Source organism: Pyxicephalus adspersus, chromosome 7 (genome assembly GCF_032062135.1).
Source record: "Pyxicephalus adspersus chromosome 7, UCB_Pads_2.0, whole genome shotgun sequence".
In the NCBI taxonomy this organism is placed as follows: domain Eukaryota; kingdom Metazoa; phylum Chordata; class Amphibia; order Anura; family Pyxicephalidae; genus Pyxicephalus; species Pyxicephalus adspersus.
The window spans coordinates 25433382-25444345 of NC_092864.1; the positions used below are offsets into that span (position 1 = coordinate 25433382).

General features: G+C 47.3%; 1 protein-coding gene across 1 annotated transcript; it reads left to right on the forward strand.

The window, feature by feature from the left end:
* The first annotated feature begins 2100 nt into the window (after window positions 1-2100).
* LOC140335335 (glycerol-3-phosphate dehydrogenase 1-like protein) lies at window positions 2101-10723 on the forward strand. The gene is made up of 8 exons (XM_072417892.1): window positions 2101-2292; window positions 3251-3428; window positions 6395-6535; window positions 7234-7372; window positions 8736-8848; window positions 9004-9237; window positions 9332-9438; window positions 9886-10723. Exons 1-8 carry the CDS (start codon window positions 2252-2254, stop codon window positions 9980-9982), a joined length of 1050 nt encoding a protein of 349 aa, XP_072273993.1. The 5' UTR covers window positions 2101-2251; the 3' UTR covers window positions 9983-10723.
* The last annotated feature ends 241 nt before the right edge of the window (window positions 10724-10964 follow it).

Consider the following 10964-nt stretch of genomic DNA (forward strand, 5'->3'; position numbering starts at 1 on the left):
TATCCACAACATTACCGATTTTCTCTGGTCAGCCTTCAATTCAGAGCTCAGTTGTATCTCTGTAAGGGTTTAAGTGTCAGCCTTATGGCCTACGACATAGCAGGCATTTCATCCTCTGGTTCAGCAGTTTCTAAAGACCATTAAACTGCTTTCACCAAAATACTATCGACCTCCCGTCCTTGGGGAGTCTGGTCATTCCTCCTATTTTCAAGTGTTGATGTCCTTTTATGGCACCTGAAGCTACATCAGTAGTGTCAGTCTGTAGAGTTACCAAATTGCAGGCGGTTATGGTGTTTCCTGCGATTCTGTCACCGGTGCCGTCTTTTGTTACCAGTCTTTTACTTCAGCTTGAAATCCGTTCAAGTCTGGAAAAGAGTTTGTTCAGCAGATTGGATATGGTTCAGCTGATCGCTACATGTTATTTAAGTATTATTTTACAGTCTTTATATAGCGGCAACATATTATGTGGCACTGTACATTACATAGGGTTTGCCAGACAGATACAAACAATGACACCGGAGGAGAAGAGGATCATGCCAGAGGAGCCAAGAATGAAGCTGTAATATGTTATTTATGTATCTCTTGTTCCTAGGGCCATGATATATAACAAATGCTTTGTTGTTCCTTGTTATTGTTACTGTTCTAATTAAAAAAAAAAAAAAAAAATTAATTTAAAAAGAATAAGTAATAATCTACAGCCAGACTCTATATACATCTTAGAAAAGAAGGACTGGATTGGACCTGGACTTACCTACTCAACAGCCATTTAACCCACCCTCTCCAGTAGGGGTCAGTAAATATGTGAATTAGGGGTAGCCTGGACTGCCTATGTCAAGGTTCTGGCAGGAGTTGTCTTCCGAGCAGCCAGTTGGCCTTCTCCAAACATTCAGCACAGGATTATAAAATAGATGTGGCCTGGCCAGCTCGTTCCTCGGTGATGGTGGTCGTCTGGGTGAAGAATCAACTTCATTACAGAACAATAGGTCTGAGTCTTCCCTATCCCCCCCTTGAATAATTAAAAAACAGTCAAGGGGAGGTGTACACTTTTAGAAGATTCACAGATATTGGGGATCAGATAGGGTACATTGACAGATGTTATACAGATATTGGGGAGGTAAAGGGGACAGCTAGGGTACACTGATATTAAAAGATATATACCGTAGATTTTGGGGGTCGGTGGGGGGATGGGGGCAGCTGATAGACGTTATATCAGAAATTGGGGAATCATTTGGGGATAGGGGGACAGTTGGGGCACACTGATAAATGAGATAGGTATTAGGGGGCAGCTGGGGCACAGTGATAGATGGTATACAGATATTGGGGAGTCTAAAACTTGGACTTGTGTTGGGGATTCATTCAGGTGTTTCAGATCGGATATTAGGGTATCAGATGGTGGTAAAGGGGTATCATTGGAGCTGTAGTGGTACAAGTAGAGTACACTGATAGTATTATATAGATATTGGGGTGTCTGTTGGGGATATAGGGACAGTCTGGGTTTACAGAAAAGAATATACACCTATTGAGGTACTAGTAATAGTATTGGAGTGTTAATAGGGGTTAAGGGGTACACTGAGAATTTAAATTGATAGGTATAGGAACACACTTGGGGGAGACTGACAATGCGTGGTTGCCAATGGGGTGCAATTGGGGTAAATGGATAATTAATAAAGGGGTGTCAGTAGGGGGAAAGTGTTATGGTTTGGGTACACTAATAATGTATATTAAGGGCACAGGGGCACAATTGGGGTAAGTTTATATTAATTATAAGGGTATTAGTGGAAGGGGGAACAGTTGTGATACACTGGCAGATATTGGGCTATTGGTAGGGGCACAGATGGGGTACACTGACAGATATTGGGGTATTAGCAGGGGCATGGTTGGGGTACACTGACAGATATTGGGGTATTAGCGGGGGCAAAGTTGGGGTACACTGACAGATTTTGGAGTATTAGCGGGGACACAGTTGGGGTACATTGACAGATATTGTACACTGACAGATATTGGAGAGTATCCAAAACTTTACGAAAACCCGCTAATTGGAATTGCAGAAAGAACTCCGCCCCCAACACTCCATAGGCCAATCAGAGGTCAGCATCCGGACAGCCGAAAGATCTATCACCTGCTGCACCGAGAGGAGGAGAGACACCGGGCACCGACCGGATAACCGGGCACAGCAGCGGCCCGCATATTACCCTGTCCGAGCGACACACGCAGCTGTACCGGGGAGGATCATCAGCGGACAGATCCGAAGATGGCACCGCTCAGAGTCACCGTCATCGGCTCCGGGAACTGGTGAGACCCTCAAATATCACCCGAGAGCCGCTACCCCCCCGCACCCCAAATATCATCACCCCGATCCTACCCCCCTGCACTCCAAATATCACCCTGGCTTTATAACGTCCATACCCCAAATATCACTATGACATTATCAGCAATACCCCCTACCCCCAAATAGTATCATCACCCCCAATACTAACTCACCAAATCATACAATTACCCCCAATTTAGTTGGGGATTAGGAAGAGGTTAAATCTGAAAAATAAAAACTTAATTTATTCCTAGTGAGTTGACAGCAGGGTAAGGACACTTACCTGCCACCATCCCAGTCACATGACATGGTGATCTGCCAATAGGTGAACTCCATACATTGTATATCAATGACCCCAAAGATCAGGACGGGCTGTCACTGTGGGCTGTGGGAGGAGCCAGGTATGCCCAGGGCACTATGATGATGGATTTTCAGCGTACCCCACATGCCCATAGTACACTAACAGGGGTAGGGATGACATGGGCCCCAAGTGACCTCTCAAATTTCTCTAATGAGAGTCCACTGACCAGACGTAATTTTGTGTGTGGTAACTGCATGTACCAGCTCTTTGCTATCTATAGGGAAGAGACGATGGTGGGCACAGATGGTAGTGCCACGCCCTCAGCCCCCACACACAGAACAGCAGCTGCCATCACATTGGGCATGAAGGGGTTGTTGATTAGCAGATTTTTCATGGGTTATCTTGTTCTCTCATCGGTGCATTTGATGCGTTGGCGTTCTGCTGGCAGAGCTGTGATGCTCCGGTGGTATGACACACTCTATGTGACACACTCCATGTGACCCTGTGTGATGCCAACAACTACTGTACATATGATACTTAATCAGATCCCTGGTGCACCCATAATGCACTGCAGCTCAGCAGCTCAGGGGTTAATTTCAAATATTTAAATTCCCTCTAATTGCGCCCAATTGGTCTTCCAGGGGATCCGCCATCTCTATCATCATTGGCAATAACACCAAAAGATCCAACCGATTCCACTCGCTGGTGAACATTTGGGTGTTTGAGGAGATTGTCAACGGACGCAAATTGTCAGACATCATCAATCAGGACCACGAAAACGTTAAATACCTCCCTGGTCACCAACTGCCCCACAATGTGGTAAGTAGTCCCGTTGTCTAGGGTCCCATCAACACAAAGGGCAGGATAAGGGCAACCAATCAGACCTCATCAGTGAATTGTATGAAGATTGCTGATGGGTTGATGTGAGTTCCTGCATCTCCTGTGCCTAGGAACCCCTGTTCTGTATCTCTGCAGTGTAGGGTCATCTCAAGCTCTGCCCCCTCTGTTGGTGTCCCCAGATTTGGGTTGAGATTTGGTATTGTCACCACTGTGCTTTTCTGTTCTTCTTGCTGGAGGGAAGCTGCACCTGAGGACCTTGCAATGTGAGGATCTCCCTGCTTCATCTACGAGGGGGTGCTGAGAAGTTCCTGGCTTTGCCCCCTTCCAGATGAAATGTAAAAATGAGTGTGGGGGCATATGACAGCCTAACTGTGTATGTAACTGTGCAAATATTAGAACTTTGTGATTCTTAAAACTGTTTTTTCTTTTAGTGAGAAGCTGTGATGGCAGAGACACAACAAGCAGGTTTCATGTCGTTGGAGTTACGGGCCGTCATGAAGTTTTTGTTTCTCCAGGGAAAGTCAGCAAAGGACATTCACACTGAGATGTCACAAACACTGGGGGAGAAATGTCCTTCCTACAGCACTGTCCTGGATATCTCGTTTCCAGACTGGGCATTTCACCGTTGAAGATGAGCCCCCCAGTGGGTGCCCCCCAACCTCAACTGACCCGGCAACCTGCCATGCTGTCCATGAGCTGAATATTGAGGACCAGTGAATATCCGCCAGATACTTGACATCTCGCTGGAGCAAATTGAGTTTGTTATCACCCCTATCCTAGACATGCTTTCAGCAAAGTGGGTGCCCAAATGTTTGAACAGTGATCAGAAGAAGGAACAAGTTGAAGCATCCAAAGCCGTTTTGGGCCATTTTAAAGCTGCACAGGACTTTTTGGCTAGGTTAGTGACTGAGGATGAAACCTGGTTCCACATCTATGATCCTGAAACCAAGGAACAGTCAAAGGAATGGCGCCACAGCCGGTCCCTGCGGCAGAAGAAGTCATGGCGTCTGTTTTGTTGGTGGACTACCTACCTCAGGGCTCTAGTATCACCGGACAGTATTATGTTAACCTCCTGGACCAGCTGAAGGAGGCAATTAAGACGAAACGCTGTGAAAAGTTGACCAAAGGGATCTTTTTTTAGCAGGACAATGTACCTGCGCACACGTCCAAAGTTGTGGCTGCCAAACTAGACACCCTGTGTTTCCAATTGGTCCACCATCCCTCCTACTCACCTCACCTGGCCCCTTCGGACTATTATCTGTTCCCAAATTTGAAGAAACACCTGAAGGGGAAATGTTTTGAGGTCATTTCTGATGTCAAAGATGCTGCCGAGAGCAGGTTTGCGGCCCAACCAACTTTTATTTGAACGATCTAGAAAAGCTGCAACTATGCTGTACTAAGTGCTTCAGTCTCAGGGGGAATATGTTAAATAAATGTGTTATTTCATAACTCTGGCTCTCTTCTTTCTGGGCAAAGCCAGGAACGTCTCAGCACCCCCTCGTATTCTGTGATTTCAGCTTCCTTTTTTCCAACAGACAGCAGGGGGGCAGCTGTGATATGGGGGGGGGGGGGAATTCCTGCGTCTAAGATGACTGCCTCCATACAGTGACCCCAGGCAAGAAGTGGCATGAGGAGTAAGTGATGGTGAAATAAATCATCTGCAGGTTGACCCAGGATAATCTTGGTGAATCCTCCTGTCTCTCATGTCCCTCCTTGCTCACAGTACAGGTCACCTTTAGATTCAACACACACGTCTCGCATGTCTAGGTAACCCCTCGTGTCTAGGTGATCCAGGTGCCTAGGTGATCCCCGTGTCTAGGTGACCCCTGTGTCTAGATGACCTTCCCATGTTTAGGTGACCCCCCCTGTCTATGTGATCCTGGTGTCTCGGTGACCTCCCATGTCTAATTGACCTCCATCTAGGTGACTCCCTGTATCTAGGTGACCCCCCCCCATGTCTAGGTGATCCCCCGTGTCTAGGTTGATTTAGGTGTGTAGGTGACCTCCCATGTCTAGGGGATTTAGATGTGTAGGTGACCCCCATGTCTAGGTTATACAGGTGTGTAGGTGACCTCCCATTTCTAGGTGACCCCAGTGTCTAGGTGGCTTCCCATGTCTAGATTACCCTACGTGTCTTGGTGATCCCCATGTTTAGGTGACCTCCCATGTCTAGGTAAACCAGGTGTCTAGGTGAATTTTCATGTCTAGGTGTCTAGGTGACTTCACATGTCTGGATGACCCTCCGTGTCCAGGTGCTGTCTAGGTTAACCAGGTGTCTAGGTGAGCTCCCATGTCTAGGTGACCTCCGTCTAGTTACCTAGTTGTTAGGTGACCCCCATGTCTAGGAGATCCCTGTGTCCTGATTACCCTTGTATCTAGGTGATCCCTGTATCTAGGTGATCCCTATGTCCATGTGACCTCTGTGTCTAGGTGACGCCCCCTGTGTTGAGGTGACCTCCCATGTCTAGGTGATCTCCCATGGCTAGGTGACCCCCTGTGTCTAGGTGACCTCCCATGTCTCGACCACCCTGTTTTTAGGTGACATCCCATGCCTAGGTGACCATGTCCCGATTACCCTTGTATCTCGGTGATTCCCATGTCTAGGTGACCCCTGTGTCTAGGTGACCTTCTGTGTCAGGCTGATCCCTGTGTCTAGGTAACCAATTTGTCTAGTTGACCCCCCATGTCTAGGTTGGCTCCCATGTCTAGCTGACCTCGTGCCCTGATGACCTCTAGTGTCTTAGTTGACCTCCCTTGTCTAAGTGACCTCTTTTGTTTAGGTGACCCTCCATGTCTCGGTGAACTCCCATGTCCAAATGGCACATAGGGGATGGGTGTGGACTTTTCTTTCCATCTCATTTGGGTTCCTCTGACACTTTGTATCTTCCCTTATGAATGGAGCAATCAGGATTCTAATTCTGTCTTCTCGTCTCTGGCGGTTCCAGGTGGCAGTGCCGGGGTTGGCGGATGCCGTATCCGGAGCAGATATCTTGGTGTTTGTGGTGCCTCATCAGTTTATCGGCACAATCTGTGACCAGTTGGCCGGACACGTGAAATTTGGGGCATTCGGCATCTCTCTGATTAAGGTGACAATAAATTCCCTACCCCCAGGTTTGTATAAATGACCCCCAATATTAAGGTCTGCTCATGACATATTAGGATGTCAATCCGAGTTCAACTTACATTTAAAGGCACCACTTACCTCTATACAAAGTGAAATGTGTTAGTGGGCGGAGCCAGGTTGTGTATCAGTGCTCATTCATAGCAATGGAGTTACATAGCAGTTGAAATGCATTTTGTGCAGCTGCCTTTGTTACAAGACATGTATGTGGCCACACAGACTTTGCACCCCTTAACCCCTTCCTGCCTGCAGTCTGACACTTCATGTCACACTGGGGCAATTAAATTAGAGAAATTTAACAAACAAAATCTATTCAGAGCACCCCACTGACCACTGGGAACCAATCAGAGTGGTGCCCAATCAAGTGCCAGCACTGTGCCAGCTATAACAGTGTGACCACATACAGGCCCCAGGGTTCAATGATAAACCTTCAGCCTGAAGTGTCAGTCTGTTTAATACTGGGACCGTCGGAGTCCCACAGTGTGGGAAAAATAAGAACATTTTTAGTTTCTGCACATATTTTGGCCCAATATAAAAATCAGCAGCTGGTCTAATACCACTGCATAGGATGGGGAAGGGTACATAGTAGGGGCAAGTAACAGAGAGCCCATAGGCAGAGACCCGTTGTGGATAATATTAATTGACACCGCTCCCCCTCTGCAGGGAGTGAACCAGGGGCCCAGCGGACTGAAGTTGATCTCAGATATAATTCGGGAGAAGCTCGGGATACCACTCGGCGTTCTGATGGGGGCAAATATCGCCAGCGAGGCGGCAGAAGAGAAGTTCTGTGAGACCACCATTGGTAAGATCGCTGTTGGAAATGACTGAGCTGCTTTATACTTACACAACTGGGCATTAGATGGACACCGCTGTCACTGTTAGGAAATCTGCCCTGAAAAATGCCACGCAACCAGCACTGCATGCAGCCAGGAAGTGGCTGCACGGAGGTTGCAGGAGATGGAAGCGCTGAGAAAACGGGAATAAAAAAAATCACAATTGTTTACAATCTGAAGAGCGAACCACATTTCACCCAGTTCAGGTTTACATCTTCTGCAATATAATGGCTGCAGCGTTGAGTGTGCAACCCTTGGATCCCTTTTAGCACTGGCATTTGGTTGCGGTGCAGTTTTGCAAATGATTCATGCAGCTCCTTTTGGTGGTTTGCCACTCACACAGCATCCATAGAATTCCAACCCCCTCCCCAAACTCCTGACATAAATGTCACCTGACCCTCCTGAATGCCAGGTGGTGGTAAATGGGCACCAGAAGGGGTTAACCATGCGGCTGACTATTTCTCATCTGTCTGTGGCCGTATTGTACATGGAAGTTTCACTTAACTTTCTGCATGCAGAAGAAGACATGGCAGATGCCCCTCATTAGTTGAGTTGTAGTGTTTGACTCAGCCTTGGCACAGATGATGCCATTGCTTGGCGAGATAGAAATCTGTGTACTGAATCTTTTACTGCTCAGTGGAAGCAGCACCACCATGAATTGATCTGCTCACAGGGCTGGGGTGACAGGTTCTCTTGAAATATGACCATCCAAACAATGACATCTTCCAGGTTAGCAAAACAACAAGGAGTGAGATTCATGGCAGCGTAAATTGTGTTTATTACAGGTTGCCTGATGAACTTTCCATTTGCGCCAGTTCGGCCCCAGGGGCCAATTACACCTCATGGTAGGACACGTTCCCTCCAGTGAATCATTTTATATAAAATCACTGAGCCGCATCGTTCCGGATATGGCGGATTTATTATCTAAATTATTGACAAAATTATCTAATAATTGACGAAATTATTGAATTGAGACAAAAATAATGGCACCTGCAGGCCGTATTTATGTCTCATGCCTAGTCATGCACTCCTGTGTACAAGCTCTGCCCCATGTGAGTCATGTGATCAGCAATTTATATAAATGGCTGCAATGGAATTCTCCAGTCCAGCCAACAATAGACGGAGGCGGCTTCATGTTTCCTGAACTATAAAGAGTCTTCTGACTCCTCTCCTCATCCCTTGCACACTCTTTATTCTATGGTGCTGGACCAGGGGGGTGGTGGGGGGACAAACAAAGGTGCCATCACAATGCATATTTATTCCCCCAAGCACTTGCTTACCAGCGCCATTATATATTCCAGGGTGCTGATTTCCCTTCCGATTTCTCTGCAGGTTGTAAGAATCCCCAACACGGGGAGATCTTTAAAGAATTGATGCAGACGCCAAATTTCCGGATCAGGGTGGTGGAGGACTGCAACACTGTGGAGATCTGCGGAGCCCTGAAGGTAAAAATCTCTCCGCCATTCTGTCTGCTCTGCCGTAGTCACATGCTGGACAGAGCAGTGAGCGGCGCAAAGCATTCAGATGTTTTCTATTACACCTGCGTACTACACTACAGCCTATGTAGCTGTCATGGTGACGGCCTTGTCTCTTCTGTCAGAACATAGTGGCAGTGGGTGCCGGGTTCTGTGACGGTTTGGACTTCGGTGATAACACAAAGGCCGCAGTGATCCGTCTCGGTCTGATGGAAATGGTGGCGTTCGCCCGTCTCTTCTGCACCGGCACCGTGTCCACCGACACTTTTCTGGAGAGCTGTGGCGTTGCCGATCTCATCACCACCTGTTATGGTGGACGAAACCGTAGAGTGGCCGAAGCCTTTGCCAGGTCCGGTAAGGTAAGTGCTGGGGTTGGTAGGAGGGTTGGGTGTCATTGCTGGAAATGCAATGCGCATTATCTGAGGCACACTGCGGATTCCCTTGTCATTGCAGTCCATCGAGGAGCTGGAGAGAGATCTGCTGAACGGACAGAAGCTGCAGGGCCCACAGACCTCCGCTGAGGTGTACAAGATCCTCCAACTGAAGGATGTCATGGAAAAGTGAGAATGAGAGGTTTCAGCCATGTTTGGGGTCCCCCACCAGAGACACAGAAAAGTGGCTATTGCTGTCCTCTGCAGGAAGTCATGCTGATCCCATTGCAGGTCATGTGCAGGTCAGGAGTTCTGTGTTCATGATATCTAAACTGCATGTCAATAAGTGGGAAAGTGCTGATAGCAAAACAGCCAGGCACCGCGACGCAGGGCAGCAATTGCAGCTCACATAAAGAGGCTCCTCTCTATCACATGTACATGTAAGGTGCCACATGAAGCTGTCTGAATTCATGCAGCTTCATCCTTTCATCTTCTACCTGCAATGGAAGCAGGAATGTGCTGTGACCCAGAGGAAACTTACCTGTGGATATAAAGGTCCCCCCTCCACCATGGTTACACCTGCAGAGGGCAATTATTTCCAGTTTTTCTGTAGCATAACTGTGTCCCCATCCGCAGGTTTCCTCTATTCGTGGCCGTGTACCGCATCTGCTATGAAGGGCAACCGGTCCAGGAATTCATCTCCTGCCTGCAGAACCATCCGGAGCATTACTAGAGCATGGCATTTAAGGTACAGGCATGAGACCCTCACCTGCACAAATGGTTCTGAGCCCAACAAGACTGGTGCAAAGGATTCTGGGTAAAGCCTGCGATACCAGCATAAAGGACCCTGGGTAAAGTCTGCAATACCAGCACAAAGGATTCTGGGTTAAGCCTCACATCCTCTCCCTATGGTGGTTTTCCTGTGTACACTGCCATCATTGCAGCCGGTTCATTGTTACGTGTGTGCTGCCCTGCATGTGACCAAATCTGACACAAGACCTAAGAGTGACCCAGATACCCCAACCCTGATCCCCTCCCTCCCAAGTGTATGGTGACAGCACAGTGACTGCCCGGCCATTAGGGACAAATAGGTGGAAGATGAAATCTGGTTGGTAGATGGGAGTTACTGCATTTCTGACTACAATGGGTTGCTGTTTTTTTATATCAAAGCTTTTTATTGGTTGCCTAAGCTCAGCCTCTGACCTCATCTGTTTTACCTGCTAACAGTAATAAAGTGAAACTAAATCAGAGGGGAGCACGGCCGGGATATTTCTAGCTGTAAAGATAACGTGGACATTGAAAAAGATATGGTAGTGAGTAGTTTGTGTCTCTGCCCCTCCCACAATGGGGTCAGCCATGGCAACGAGGATGATGTCATAGGTTATAAACATTACCCTTCCCCCACACAAGCTGCTTTTTGTGATTTCACATTTGAATTTGTTGTAAATTATCCTAAAATAAAAGCTGAAATGTCTCTATCGCATCTACTTCCTATTAAAAATAAAAGGGGAAGCAATCTTTTTTTTTTTTTTACTTTTTTATTTTAATGATTTTATAGCTGTACCCCAGTCAGTGACCAGATGGCGCTGGCGCAGTAGAATGACCTGCAGTGCCTGGGATGCCAGCGGTTCCATAATTCACCCTTTTCCCACCCATAAATGCAACAATCACTACAATTAGTGTTGGATTTGCCACAGGAACCCACCTGGAAATCT

Coding starts and splice junctions, on each gene's coding strand:
- LOC140335335 (XM_072417892.1), top strand. CDS start 2,252: ATGGCACCGCTCAGAGTCACCGTCATCGGCTCCGGGAACTG. Junction 6,536..7,233: donor TCGGCATCTCTCTGATTAAG/GTGACAATAAAT, acceptor CCCCCTCTGCAG/GGAGTGAACCAGGGGCCCAG. Junction 9,238..9,331: donor CCTTTGCCAGGTCCGGTAAG/GTAAGTGCTGGG, acceptor TTGTCATTGCAG/TCCATCGAGGAGCTGGAGAG.